The 14,396-nt window shown below is 40.9% G+C and overlaps 1 protein-coding gene and 1 long non-coding RNA gene across 8 annotated transcripts; one reads left to right on the forward strand and one right to left on the reverse strand.

Annotated features, from left to right (window-relative positions):
• Positions 1 to 796: 796 nt before the first annotated feature.
• samd7 (sterile alpha motif domain containing 7) lies at positions 797 to 13,933 on the forward strand. 5 transcript variants are annotated; one of them, XM_069197596.1, is made up of 11 exons: positions 797 to 1,230; positions 2,354 to 2,474; positions 4,136 to 4,283; positions 6,330 to 6,468; positions 7,270 to 7,396; positions 8,196 to 8,320; positions 9,043 to 9,121; positions 9,662 to 10,347; positions 10,634 to 10,755; positions 11,158 to 11,268; positions 13,145 to 13,933. In XM_069197596.1, the coding sequence occupies exons 4-11, from the start codon at positions 6,366 to 6,368 to the stop codon at positions 13,367 to 13,369; spliced, it is 1,578 nt and encodes a 525-aa protein (XP_069053697.1). In that variant the 5' UTR covers positions 797 to 1,230; positions 2,354 to 2,474; positions 4,136 to 4,283; positions 6,330 to 6,365; the 3' UTR covers positions 13,370 to 13,933. The 5 variants fall into 5 exon arrangements, with proteins under 5 accessions (XP_069053697.1, XP_015216830.2, XP_015216831.2 ...); XM_015361344.2 differs by lacking the exon at positions 2,354 to 2,474; XM_015361345.2 differs by lacking the exons at positions 797 to 1,230; positions 2,354 to 2,474 and adding an exon at positions 2,500 to 4,000.
• Positions 7,325 to 9,071, reverse strand: LOC107079165 (uncharacterized). Of its 3 annotated transcripts, none has more exons than XR_001480138.2 (4): positions 9,000 to 9,071; positions 8,260 to 8,330; positions 7,622 to 7,757; positions 7,325 to 7,466 (listed from the first exon to the last, which is right to left on the reverse strand). It is a non-coding gene; the product is annotated as an uncharacterized lncRNA (long non-coding RNA). The 3 variants fall into 3 exon arrangements; XR_011191447.1 differs by having other exon boundaries at positions 8,260 to 8,414; positions 9,000 to 9,056; XR_001480137.2 differs by having other exon boundaries at positions 8,260 to 8,475; positions 9,000 to 9,045.
• Positions 13,934 to 14,396: the final 463 nt, after the last annotated feature.

A 14,396-nucleotide genomic window follows, 5' to 3' on the forward strand; every position in this document is an offset into this window, starting at 1 on the left:
TTACAAGACAAATTCAATAGGTCCAAACAGGGATTCGTGGTCTAGTTTTATACTTTTACACGAACATTAATATTCATAATTTGATAAATATTGTGTTTGTTTTGAGCATCTGTCTTGTATTGACCTAACTGTTTGGGGGTCCAACGTTTCCACTGTTTTTTTAGTCCAGCTGTTATTTTTTGTTTATAGTGATTGATAATTGGAAAGTAAAACATAAAACTGTACTATCTTCACAAATTTAGCTATTGGTTGGGTCAGATCTCTAGAAGCACCTATTAAATAAAGAGCCTGGCAGTTATGCTGTAAGAACATACTCATATACAATCCATTTTTTTCAGGCGGGTGAAAAAAGCAGTTCCACACCACATGCTCAGTCTCTAAATCGGCAAGAACAGGAGCATCTCGCCAAAATCTTGTACACCTGACTATAGACTAATGCTCTTTATCCTAGCAGTATTTTTAAAGAACAATTCTATATACTGCTTGGGGTGCTGTAAGTATTTAAGCACAAACTGTCAGATTAGGAAGTCTGAGAAGATGATCCCAGCAACACATTCAGCAGGATTTTTGCAAACTACCAACCGACAGTCTTAGGCCAGGTTCCTAAGCCTCAAAACACCAGAACTGCTTCTGTAAAATGTATCAACAAGAACATCAATAAGTATAAACAAAACCAAGATTGTTTAGGAATACAAAAGCAACTCTCATGGCCTGTTGTGCTGACAATTGTTTTATTATTGAAAGGAAGCGGTGTATTTAGATGTCTTATACAGTCTTAAGTGCTAACAAGAGATTATCAGGGTAAATGTTGGAAGAGGTTTAACCTTCCAGCTTAGGCAGTACTCATGTAATTACATATTCACTGCTGTGCTCACCACGCAGTTGTAGGGGAGATCACAGTGATGTCAGGAAAGGGAGGGCTTAGCTCATGGGATGAAGCATGCTAATGAAGATAAAACGAATCTGTATTTAAAGGTCTGTTTTTGCTAAGGCAGTTTTCTTGGCATGGAAGGTATAGGCGTGGTTTCTAAGCTGTCAGACCAGCACTCCTTGGGCTCCAAAGCGAAAGTGCCTCTCAGTGGTTGAAGTCCTGGTTTGGGTGTTAGTTTGTTTTTAAGTCATACGGTTCTTTTTTTTTGTTGCCTTCTTCTCTTTTTCACATTTAGATGTTGTGGGGCAAGCTGAATTCACACCACCTTTATCTTGTTGCTGTTGGCAGGCGCTTTAAGGGTGAGTTGAAACCCTGACTTCAGGCTTGTTTGCATCTTTCCTCCTTTTGCTTTTGTGATGTGGTCTAAGCCTACTACTGCACCTCCTTCTCTAGCTGAGGAGATGTTATCTGTGTAAACGGTGTTGCTCCACAAACAGCAGCATCTCTCGGAGGAGACAATGTGTCAGCCTGTCACTTCTGCCTCTTCAATACTATGAGAATGCTGTGGTTGTTTTCTACAATTTAGAGAAAAAAAGTGTGAACCCACTTATTGAAAAGATTTGGAGTGTAAATATATTTATACTTATGTCTATGCATTATATACAGTACATTATATAAAATGGTCTGGGGGCAATGTTTGTCAAAGTTTGAAAGATATGTATCTAAATATTTATTTGAAGAATCTTACGTAATATCCTAGTAATTAGCTGTATGACCCTGGAACTCTGTATGAGCTATTTTAGACTGCAAATATGTCATATGGTGTACTTACAGATAAATATCACTGACCATTTATTTTTTACAAGATGTGTGGTTTGATTGGTGGGGATTAAACATGTTGATTTTATTTGTTTCAACAAATCTTTTTCAGATTGTTTATTCATTTTTACTATTATCTAAACAAATTGGTCTACCTAGAGATTCACATTCTGCTTAAATCTCTTCATAAACACAGCAGTGCTCCATAGTATAAAATAACCTAGTCATGTAGACTTGCTATTACCACTGTATGTACAGACGTACCCCTAACACAAGTTAGATGGCAGTTTGGCGATCCAGCTTTACAAGTTTAAGCAAGCCTTGATCTTCCTGATAAGTGTCACAATGTCAGATGATAAGTAATTCAGAATTAACTGTCAAATTCTCCCTGCTGAATTCTGTTTCAGTATTTTCTGTTGTTTGTTAGAATTTTTGGTTGCTTTGGATTTTAGTGAATCAGTGTTATCTGTCTGAAAGCTTTATGTATTTGAACTACAAAACGGATCATATCACTCAAAATCTTTTATTCTGATGAAAGAATGTGATCTCCTTTAAGTCTGGATAAAGGCAAAAAGGTTTTCTGATGCTTTATAATCTAAATATGTGCCCAGGATTGCCACAATTGGCAGGATTGAAAGAAACTCTTTTAATCTGTATTTTCAGGCTCTTGAAGGTGGTTCTGAGTCAGTAAAGACAGGTCACAAGGAGAGAGACAGACTGTCAGAGACAAAGTAAGAGGAAGGTTAACAAAGAGAGGACAGACACTGCCTTCACCCCGCAACAGGCAAGAACAAAACTAATTAATGGATCAGTTTAGCATTCCAGAACAGCAACTGTACACTCATGGACCATTGAATAGAACACATTTGCTTGATCAGATGCTCAATTTTTTTTCTAATGCAGTTACAGTAGAAATCTTAGACAATGTGATGCACAAACATATTTTAACCACCTTCTACCTTATATATATATATGAAAGACTTCCTGGTATTGTTTTCAGTTCTACAGCCAAAGTGTTGGAAAAAGTGAGAACTGCCTGTAGGCTTTTGAAAGCTCTCTGCTTTTGTAGGCATCGTGGGGGTTTTCCTAGTGAGCAGATCTTTAAGGATCTCTTTATGAGTGTTTGACACGCTTCCCCCTCCCACACACCAAGATATAAGCATCTGTCTGAGCTCCTGCTCGCCGACGAGCAGGGTCGCACTTTTGCAGTGTCTGCTGCTAACCGTCTGTGAGACATGTTTCCATTTACAACCATCTGAAACCAAACAGAAAATCGTACTGTATAATTCCTCACACAGAAAGTCTCGGACGTTTTGTCTCATTTAACTGTCTAATTTACCACTAGTGCAATAAAAAAATACATTGTGTGATGTGTATGCCACATTTTGACACTCCTTACTAATCTGATTACGGCACAGCTTTATCCAAAGGTGTTTTCAGGACGTCCTGGAGGCTAATGGAGGGGGATAAGATTAGCACTTGGGTGTATTGGTAGGGCTGCTTACAGCCAGGGTTTGCTGAGGGTAAAACTCTAAAGGCTGAGATTAACTCTAACACATCTCTTTAAAGTGCTGTATAGCCAGGATTTAACTAATAGGATCACAGGAGAAGTAGGAGGCTGGATGTGGGGTGAGGGGTTGGCGAGTAACAAGACTGTATATAGGGGCTGACAGATGTTACTGGCAGACTTTTGGAATAACAGGGGATTAAGGTACAGGGATTAGAAGGGTTTGACAAGGAACTATGGGACAGTTGTTAACGTGCAAGCAAGACGCCTGAGATAATTACCCTCCTGGATGAATTCTGCATAATCCACCCCAGTCCTAGTTCAGGAGCATGCTTGTGATCTCTTTCACCTTTTTTGTCTTAATGGTGGAAAAAAGGTCTGTTTTTATGAGGTGAAGGAGAAAACCAGTAAGGTTATCGTGTACCCAGTGGCAGAGGAATTGCTGTCTTTTTTTTTTTCCCGACGGTACATCTTTCAGAAAGTGATAGCAGTCCTACCTCTTGGTACCACTTACAAGACTGCAGTGCAAAGGTGTCCCTGTTTCACCAGCACAGTAAGAACAAGCTCGCTTGAACCTGTCACGTTAGCAAGCCAGCACACAGGATGTGTGCTTTTGCACTTCATACAGTCATATCCCAGACATCATCAGCTTTGAAAGAGCCGCATATACCATTACCAGTAGACCACATTATCTGGGTCCTAAAAGAGAAATTAGCATCACTGTTTATCACACCTACTTGACGTAACCTCCTGTATTCATGCTCACATTAAATTTGTATTTTTGCATGTGCATTTGCAACAAGGTACAGTATTGTTTAAGCAGTCTTTCATATTTTCCACTGAAATACATGGGTAAACCTAACCTGGGACTTTCCGTTTGTGGGCCTTCTGATGTGTGATGCTTCAAGACAGAGACCCTGTGCCTTTTATCTCTTCAGCCTCGGCAAGGAGCCACTGCTTCACCTCACGGGCTCCTCTTCACATCTCCGTCCGCCTTCGGCTGTTACTGAGACAGGAGAGAAGCAGCAGCTCTTCTCAGAGTGGAAGCTCTGGAGGAGGAACCAGATCACGGCCAGGCTCCTGCAGGTATGTGACAGACTCTTTCTGCCTCAGAAGGAGAGACCCCAATAATTATGAGAAATAATTGTTATGTACACCAGCTATCGTTCTGGATGTTGGGCGGCACAGTGGTTCACATTGCTGCCTAGCAGAGCTGGGGACCGGGGTTCAATTCCAGGGCTGCTACCTCTGTAACATTTGAGTGCTGTCCCTGTGTTTGCATGGGTTTCCTCCCTCAGTCCGAATACATACTGGTAGGTTCATTGGCTTCTGAGAAAATTGGTCCTGGTGCGAGAGTGTGTTTGTATTAGTATGTACAGTATGTACCCTGGGGTGGACTGGTGTCCTGTCCAGGTTGTATACTGCCTTGAGCCTGTTGCTTGTTCGGATAGGCTCCAGCTCCCCAGCAACCCTGTATTGCCTAAAGAGGTTAGTAAATGTAAGGATGGATGATTAAGTGTTGAAGAGCAGACTGGGTGTAGGAATTCCCTTAACCTTTTCGTGTTTGCACCCGTTTCCTTATTGAAGTTAAAATTATTCCTTTGTTGAGTTAAACAGTATATTATTAGCTGCGTATCTACAGATTGGCAGATAAAACAAGTTTTGACAATGGAAGAACATCGTGGTCTTTCTTGACCCTCGACAGATAGATACAGTAAATAGATACACAACGGAGGCCGGAGTTCGGTCTCTTAATGAAAAAAACTGTGATTATGTGTAAACAAAAATGTAAATCGCCTTCTATTGAGCCTTCAATCAAATTCACATTCGGGTATGTGAGACTGAAAAATGAACCTGGGATCGGGTACTTTTTGACCGTTTGATATTTTTACTTTCACATAAAACATAAATCAGTATTCTAGCTAAGGACGAGAATAGGGTAATATATTGAAAGTTTTAGGGAGACTTTAGCTGAGTTGAAGTTCTTGTGATGTCCATGTAGGGAGCCTTTTCCTGACTGTCATGTGCAACTTTTAGTGACGGAATCTGTAAATTGCTAAAACATTTAGCAGACAGGTAAGGACCTAGCTCAGAAAAAAAAGACAGCCCGTTAGTCTTAAAAACAAACATGTACTGATGGAGTTATTATTGAAATTGCCTAAATGGGCTTTCACAGTAGAATACATTTCGTCTATTTGACAGCGTAGTGCTCTTTCACAGAGCTGTTGGCACATGTCCAGAGCTATCGCAAACAAATGTACAATAGGCATTTGTATAGGCAGTTAGCCAGCTATGCATTGTAAAGGGTAGTATAAGAATGACAGCAGAACTTTAGTTCAAAACCTTCCAGGAGGTGAAACTAGCAAGATGAACAGGTCACACTATAAAGGAGAGGTGGAGTGGGGGGACAATATGTACTGTATAACTGTGAGCTGAAAGGAAGAGATAGATCTTCCTTAATTAGAGAGGCTGGAGATAACACAGTTTTGGGTATCTGAATTCAAGCTGATCAAATGTGGTTTCAATAAAACATTTTGTTGTATGACAGCTATTCTTTTGGGGGACACATAAACGGCAGTTGTCTAGTGGAAAGTGTAGTCTTTGACAGTTAGGTAAGAAAGCCAATAATGTCACACACTTGTAGCGGAGGAAATGGTGAGCCTCCCCCTGGTGGAATTATTGAGCTGTAATCGTCTGCTGAAGCTCCTTCAGGTGTGAAGAGGGCTCACTCGCTGAAAAATGGTGTTTCTTCTTTCTGCTTTTCATTGTGGAATCAACCTTTATGCGATCCTTTGCAGCCAACACACACTGACACATCTCCCCACTTGAGCCTGTATCTATTTAGCTGTATTTCTGTTCAGCACTCATAATTCTACAAATACAAAACCATTTGTTTCTGCTAAATCTATATATATATGCAAACAACATTCTTTATCTTCCCAAACTACAAAACCACTCGCTTGACACAAATTACTAGAACATTCTTTACACGCCTGTCAGGCCCGCAGAAAACACCGTCGGCATATGTCCAGGCGGGCGACCTGCAACGACAAGAGCTGTGAATTTGGTCTGTGAAGTGATTCAGGTCATGCCGCAGAGCAAGCGGTCAGAGATCTTTGTGTTTGTGTGCAGAGAGACGTTTCTGCGCCCGGGAGAGCCCTGAGTGACATGACCCCCCGAGACCAGCTGAGGAAGATGTCGGCACTGGGAGAACAGGGGCCTCTGGATGAGAAGCACTGGTACCGGCTGGTCAACGGCATGTCTGCTGGGGGTACGAGCCGCCCCTTCGACATTTAATCTGCGGTCAAAGAGAAGCCGAGGCAATTTGGCCATGTACCATAAACTCATTTGTAGCTCTTGTGGACCAGACAAGATCATTATGAGAAAAACTGCCATGCGTATGATTGAGAGCACCACAGGTGCAGCAGCTCTGCCATAATCTTCGATTTGTGGTGATATGTTGTTTATGTACTATACGCATGAGCTCAGACTTTCGATCTTTTATGGAAAGAATAGCTTGGTGGAGTTTTCAGATGGTAAAAATCCCCAAATAGTTAATTTTATCTTAAATGGTGGGGGGGCGGGGGTTATGTGCATTGTATCCATGTTATCACTTGGACCTCCTGGGTGTTAATGTGTTGAGTTGGTTTCCTATGTTATTTAGAGTTTCCTGTTTTTTCATCATATCGTTTAGAATGTTGCTTATAATGGCACTCGTGTGCTTGTTATGACGCCGTGAATTTCTCCCCTCTGTAATATTAGGGGCTGTCCTGTTAAGAATAATTGGGATAGCTGTTATTTATTACCCATATACATATTTTTAACCATTCTTCATTTTAATACAAAAAACATGTCTGTGGGCATAATACACAGCTCAGGGACAGAGTTTCTCTTCACAGCTATGGCACTTATCTGGAGCAGAAGATTGGATTGTAACATATAACTTATGAAGGTTTCCTTATTCCCGGATAAAGTGTTCCTGATTTTTTGGAGGTCAGTCTGCACAGAGGAAGGGGTTCCCCATTGAAGGCTCAATCAGCTGCAGGGGCTCAGGGTGCTTCTTGTTTTCCAGCAGAGCTGCGGCAGAGACAAGAGCTGATCATAAGGAACCAGATGGCCATGAACCCCCAGCTGCTGGCCCCTGGCCAGCACAGACTTCAAGGCCTGTCCGCACCCTTTGAGCCCCGGCTCATGGAGAGGTAAACCTGACCCTGAGGCAAAAGCTTCTTTATTTTCTATGATGCAACCATTGGTGCGGTCATGGTGGCACTGAAAAACAAAGACCGACATGCAGCCACAGCTTTGTTACTCTATAAATGCTTTTTTTTTTTCAATTAAAAACAACGCATGTATTCTAGTGTACCCTGTGACCCTGAATTGGAAGAAGCAGTTAGAAAATGGATGGATGGAAAAACAATACAGACCTTCCTTAGGGTGTCAAGCCTTTTGTTCACTGTTTGTGGTTTGAGTCCCAGGCCCTGCAGAATTCGCATGCACAGTGAGCTCTTTTCAAGCCACCTCAGATTCCGTCAGTATGGGCACTCATGTTCAGTGCAAGACCTGGAGGAAATATCAGGTGCTCAGATCAAAATGAGAGCGCCTACTTTTGCACAGCAGTGACAGGAAGCTCTCATGGTGTACCACAAATGCTCTCTACGTTACCTAGAAACCTTTTTTCTAGCCCTCCAAAGCTGCCAATTCAGAATTAACAGAACTATTACCAAATTGTTATTTTCACATCGACTGCACTGTAATCAGATGCATATTTTTATACAAAACAGGAGAGTCTTTTGTTGATACGTAACTTTATTGTAAGAACAGAATCAAGAAATCAGGAAAGTTAGGCCTTTGGGTCCAGAGATGAAAGTTTCTTTATTTTCTAATGAATTGACAAAAGATTATTTTTCATTGTGTGAGAGACATTATGACACATTTAATCGGGTAAATTATTGATAAGTATGTTTTAAAATACTCTGACAGTTTTCATATGGTCTTCAGGGAACTTGTGCCACCATCTGAAATGGTGCCATCAGAGGCCAGGCAGATACACATGAGTGCTCACCTGGGTCCTCCAATCCCTCAACACTCCAGTGTCCTTCCAGGTCGGCCTTATCCTGGGGCAGGTAAGAGGGACTAAGCAGTCGGAGATGAACGTGTGGATTAGCAAACCAAACTTGAGCAGAAGTGGAAATATCCTCTGTCTATTCCACAGCTTGGCTACATGTACAGTAAAAATATAGCAAAAAAAAAATGTAGCTTCTCCTTGTCAGGGCAGTGTCTGAGAAAGAATCATCATAGTTGGAAAATAAAACATTGAACACACAGTCATGTCAGTCATTTAAACATTTACTGCAAAAGAAGTCATGTACTGTAATAATGTCAAGTCCCATGTCGGGCTTCAAGGGTTGATGTGCACTTTACACATGCAAGGGATTGCTTTAGTTAATTCTTGTGGATACAACTTTGTTTTTTTATACCACCTATCACTTTTTAATGTTTATTTAATTTATTTTCAAATGTCTTTTTTAAAATAATCATTAAGGAGCAGGTTTTACCTTTTGATACACTGTATAGCTTATGAACAAAAGAAGGTTTGTTGGAGAAAATGCACAGGCAAGAAGTGTTGACCAACACTTACATTGCTTTAAATGACTGAAATCAAGACCTTATTCCAAGACATTAAGCAACACCCCTGATACAATTAGATTTTTGTAGTTTAAAAATAATTCGTAGTACAATTGCAGTTTAGCTTTCCGATCAGATTTAGCAGCATGAGATTCGGTTTATTGTGAACTGCATTACCTGCTCCGCTGCCTGTTAAGATCTCACTGTCACCTTTCCGCAGGGTATGGGTTCCTGCCCACTGAACCCATCGAATCTGTTGCTCGGCGACAGGAGATGATTCATAAACAGAACCTTGCCAGGTATGTGCTCCTGCTCATGTACAATAGATATGTGCACAGCATGGAACCCATCGGTATCACCACATTGTGACAATACTCTCTTCAAGGAGCAACTAATCACTTGATTAGCCGCAGCACAATAAAGAGAGGCGCAACACTCATAACCAAAAAGATTTTTTTAAACCCTCAAACACCCCACAATCACTTTTATGAAGATATTGATGAGACATTTTATGAAGTTAAGCCAAATGGATTATTTTGACAATGAAGCAAAGTTGTGAGGTTAGATGGCCAATTTTATGATTATCTGCCTTTAAGAATATTATGCGTTTCTTTATGTCAAGACCTGCGGGGCACTGAAACAAACTGCCCAGTTATGTGCTGAAATTGAGACTATGGCATCGGTCCAGAGCAGAAGCAGGTGGATGACATCTCAGGATCAGTTAACTTCCAGCAATTGAACTATCAAGATGGATCAAATGGTGTCCTCTTGCTTTCTCGTGTTCTCATGTGCTTACAGTTTATTCAGAATCCTTGGAACATGTCTGTATTTTTTTCAAGGATGGAGATGAATGCCATTCTTCACCAGAAAGAGCTGGAGAGTGCCCATCAGAAGGGAATGATGGGAATGGAGGCCCCCTTGATGTATCCTGGGATTCAGGCCAACGCGATGGCATTCCGGAGCAGGCAGCGGCTCCCAGAGGGACATCTCCCCAGTGACGTGTATGTCCACCGCACCACTCTGGAGGACCTGCAGGGCAATGCCCTCCTCATGTCCAGCAGCCCCTACCCTCCCATAAGTACTCTGCACAGAGAGAGGGGGCGGAGGCCAGGAAGGAGAGCGACCAATCACAAGAGTGCAGAGGGGAATGCACTTGGTCCAAAGGGCCAATCAGAAGAGAAGGTTGTCGAACAGAGTCCTGGAGGCTCAGGGGAAGAGAAGGAAGTGGACTGTAAAGGGGAGAATGGGAATGAGAATGCGAACAAGATGGACCAAAGTAAGATGGATGTCGAGCTATCATCTGGAAGTGGGAAAAATCACAAAGAGTATGAGCAGGTACTGCGAAAGAACTGCAGCAGTCATGACAGCTGTACAGAAAGTAGTAACTGCAACACTGCCTGCAGCACAAGTGACAAAGATCTTCCAAATCCCTGTTCTCTGGACAAATACGTGTATCCCTCAGCCAATCCGCTATCAAACTTGCCCTACGGATTTCCTGTTCCTGGAAATGGACTTTTACCTCCTGGTGAGTTCTGTGCAAATTTAAAAAATCATAATAAAATTGTAAAGATTACAGGTTCCACAAACACTTTCCCTCCTTTGAATACCCTTTATCCTTTTGAGCTGTAAATACTTGTAGGATAATCCTGACAAAAGTCTCCAGTTACCCAATTAATACTTTTGTATCAGAAGACAAAGACAGTACAGTACCTTCTTTCAGCACATAAAGCACACTGTTCAAATGTAATCTATCCTATAAATGCCCATGTGCCATTCAAGTACTAAATCTCTGATGGGTGCCAATGTCTTAGGGTCTCATGGTGTTTTCCTCAATGGGGAAGAGATGTCCTCCATTGAAGACATAAGGAAGTGGACAGTGGAAGATGTTTACAACTTCATCAATAATATTCCAGGCTGCTCTGAATATGCTCAGGTTAGTTGTTTCTCTCTTTCTTTCGAACTTCTTTCCTGGTAGAGTATGTATGATGTGGATTCTTTATTATTTTTCATATTTAGGAAAACATTTTGTGCCATTTCCTTTTCAGTCAAACGCTATTGCTTACAATCTGGGCTGTGGAATAGATACCACCGATGGCTAAGGGGGTAATGTAACATATTGCACGTGTGCATGGGGAAATGAAATTAACATCACAAAAAGAAGGCAGTTAACAATTTGTTGCCTAAGCAGGTCCACACATTACATTCCAGATTCTGTTGGCAGCTAAAACAACAGAGTGACACCAATATGCATGGGCTACAATTAAGGAACAGAGTGAAATGGAAATTTGTGAAACATGCTTTGCGTTGCTAATGACATAATGTTAACTCTCTACAGACGTTCAAAGATCACATTATTGATGGGGAGACCCTACCACTTCTCACAGAAGACCACCTGCTTGACACATTGGGACTGAAACTGGGACCAGCACTGAAAGTCCGATCTCAGGTAGGATCTCCCTTCAGAAGAATGCCACGCCTTTTCAAAAGCACATGCAGCCCAAGTGCCCAAGCTGCACCAAGCTCCCACCAAACTTGCTATGCTGACAAACGAGTGTTGCGTACCTGGAGACTATGGGGCAGTGATCTGACTGTAAGACGATCCTACACTAGGCGCCCTATTACACACCCTTAAGTCCTTTAGCTCCCTCAGTGACTGATGGGCAGCAATGCACTTGAACAGCACCACTGCAGGATATGAGCATAGACTCAAAGTGCTGCCTCTGCAACACATTCCAGTACCAGGCTAGAAGACAACAAGACAAAAAAGCTTAACAGATCTGAACGTGTCTGTGTACCAAACCCCTGTAGCCTTGTTACAGTCAGACAGGTATTATATTATGGTTTTAGAGACAATGTAGAGTGATCCAATTAACCCAAATGATTTTATGGTCACTATTTTTCCCAACCTATTACAATTTGCGGTACTGATGTTACCAAACCAACCAACAACAAACAGGACATTAAGATACTTTCAATAACCAATTTGTAGACAAGTCCACCATAAATAAGCTAAACTTCCTTAGAGCCTTCTTAGAAAATGTTCTTACATTTGTCCCCTTTTACCCTATGTTTGATCAGTCCCCGATACCTGTAATCACTGAAAAGGTTTACAAACTGATTCTTTATTATAGTGGATTGCAGGGGGGACTATATTTTTCCTAAAATCCATAATAATATTATTCTGTTTCAACAACAGTTACCTCCAAAGAGAACTGATTGCACTTTCAAGTAATCATAGCCCTTGAGCCCATGAAGATATTGTGAGGAGCTTAAAAAGTTGACAAGGGCTTTGTCATTAGCACACTGAATATGTCTACAAGTTTGCTCTCATCATCATTTGTGTCCAAAATATATCGGAAAGGAGACAAGACACAGTGGTATAGGACAATCCAATAGACATATACATCACATTACCACTTTCCCACTTCTAAAAATCTAAAACCCCTCTTTCAACTTACCATTTTATTGGAAATTCTTAAAAGAGTTTTTGCATTAACAAGAGCTGCTGAAAGCAAAGGACAAAAAGGACAAAAGCTCACTAGAAATATCACATAGTTGATCATAGTCACACACATTATCTAGGACTGCACTCTGTCTTGTAAGGATCTTTCGAAACTGCCTGTGGGCCTCTACTTTGCCAATCTTAATAAGCTTCTCAGACTCTGGAAAGGCACATTTACAGCAGGAATAGGAAACATTTAGGAATCATATTGGCATTATATAAACATAGCTGTCCTGAAGTGACAGTATTCTCACACTGTGGTGCTCTTCCTGTATTTCCCGGTTAAAGACACACTGTCTTTTTTTTGTGCTGTTTCATTTTCTTCTTTCCACTTACTGCATAGATCAAAGTTATTCTGAAGACTGCAAAGAAAGGCACACATGCACTTTTGTGAATGTTAATTATCTCTAAGGTTTTAAGCGTATTTGAACTTATTTACTGAGTAACAACACTTCACCGTTTTAGATATAGGCGCTTGACTCTGTTGCAAAATGGTTTGCTCATAGAAACACCCAGGGAGATGTCCGTCACACACAGATGTCGCACTCCTTAAGTGAGCAATGATAGACTGACCGCCAGAGGGCGCCAGAGGGAAACAATCTATATAAAGGAGTGAAGTATTGAACAGGTCTTGCCTAAGAGAAAATAGGAGACAAGTCTTTTACTTTTATGGTTCAACAAATGAAATGGACAATGAAATAACACAGATATGCTTAAGGTGTTTCTAGGCCTATTATTACAAAAACAGCTGACAATAAGATTTTATATTTAACCATAATTTAAAATGATCTTGTGTGCATTTTACCCTTGTTCTCCACAGGTGTCCCGGCGTCTGGGAAGTATGTTTTACATGATGAATCTTCCTCTTGCTGCTACTGCCATGCAGTCAGTCCCAGAGAAAGGGACCGGCGATCAGTCCTCAGACATCAACTCTCCCCTTACCTGCAACACTGTGGAGCTGTTAAGCAGCCCTTGTCCGAGAGAGACTGAGAGCACAAAACCTCCAGAACAAAGTTTAGCCCAGGAAAACACCTGCAATGAATAACACAATCTGTCCACCCTAAATCATGGTTGGTTGGTTTTTTAACTCACTGCGTTTGGTTTCATTCAAGCTAGTTGGATCTTGCTCTCAATGAAGCAAGAGAAAGCTTTTATTTTAAAATGTCCTTTTAAGCAGTGGACCAACATGACACTTATTCTCCACTGCCCATTGTTGTTTTATTAACAGTGCACATATCCTGTCTAGCCTTCCCATTTGCATTTTTGGAGATTACAAAATATATTCCTTTGTCAAAATGGCATGAACTTGCCTGGGATATGAGAAAGGGATATCAATAGGAATCCATTCTCCAGCCCAGCCCTGAAGACAAAGAATTATGTCAATAACAAATCTGAAGAAAAATAAGAGCAGAAATACCATGAATAAGCAGCTGCTGTCTTAATGTTAGGTTGCATAGTTTGGTACCTGTATTCTGTTAACATACTTGTTCATGTACATAGGAGCTGCTGAATGATCCAGCAAAGAGTACTTTATTTTTGTAATATGTGATTTTGTTATTCATGTTTGTCACGATAAATAAACTGTACTCATGTGGTCATTTTTTATGCATGTTTCTGTACCTTGATTTGTCATGATTGTAACCCAGAATGCATTTTACAGTATTATTTCTTTTTGAAATAGGTAGCTTTGATTTTGCCAGTGTATCATTAATGTCATTCTACAGATGCCTGGGCTTTACAATTTTCCTTTCAGAATTCCATGCATGTTTTAATAGCTATATCAAGACAAACCCTTTAGGGTAAACACAGCCACTGCAAATGTAGTGAAGAAGTGCCCTTTTAGTCACTGAACGACTACAGGATACACATGTGCCACTGTGGTAAACTTGAGAGTATGCACTCACATTGCTTTTAAAAAAAAGTGCACCCTGGTTTTTCACTTTGTTAATAATAACCATGCACTGTTGCCAGATTTTAAAATTCTGCGCTTGTCATGTTAGTATCTTGACACTGGTGAGGTCATTCACCCAATCTTACGTTAGGAGCTAATTGGTTAGAGAATCTCATGCATT

Source organism: Lepisosteus oculatus, chromosome 13, assembly GCF_040954835.1.
Source record: "Lepisosteus oculatus isolate fLepOcu1 chromosome 13, fLepOcu1.hap2, whole genome shotgun sequence".
Classification (NCBI taxonomy): domain Eukaryota; kingdom Metazoa; phylum Chordata; class Actinopteri; order Semionotiformes; family Lepisosteidae; genus Lepisosteus; species Lepisosteus oculatus.

Excerpts from the sequence above, each read along its gene's own strand:
- samd7 (XM_069197595.1), top strand. The coding sequence starts at position 4,089 with ATGTGTGATGCTTCAAGACAGAGACCCTGTGCCTTTTATCTCTTCAGC. Across the intron at positions 4,284-6,329 it reads TCACGGCCAGGCTCCTGCAG|AGAGACGTTTCTGCGCCCGG; the intron begins GTATGTGACAGA and ends GTTTGTGTGCAG. Across the intron at positions 7,397-8,195 it reads GAGCCCCGGCTCATGGAGAG|GGAACTTGTGCCACCATCTG; the intron begins GTAAACCTGACC and ends TATGGTCTTCAG.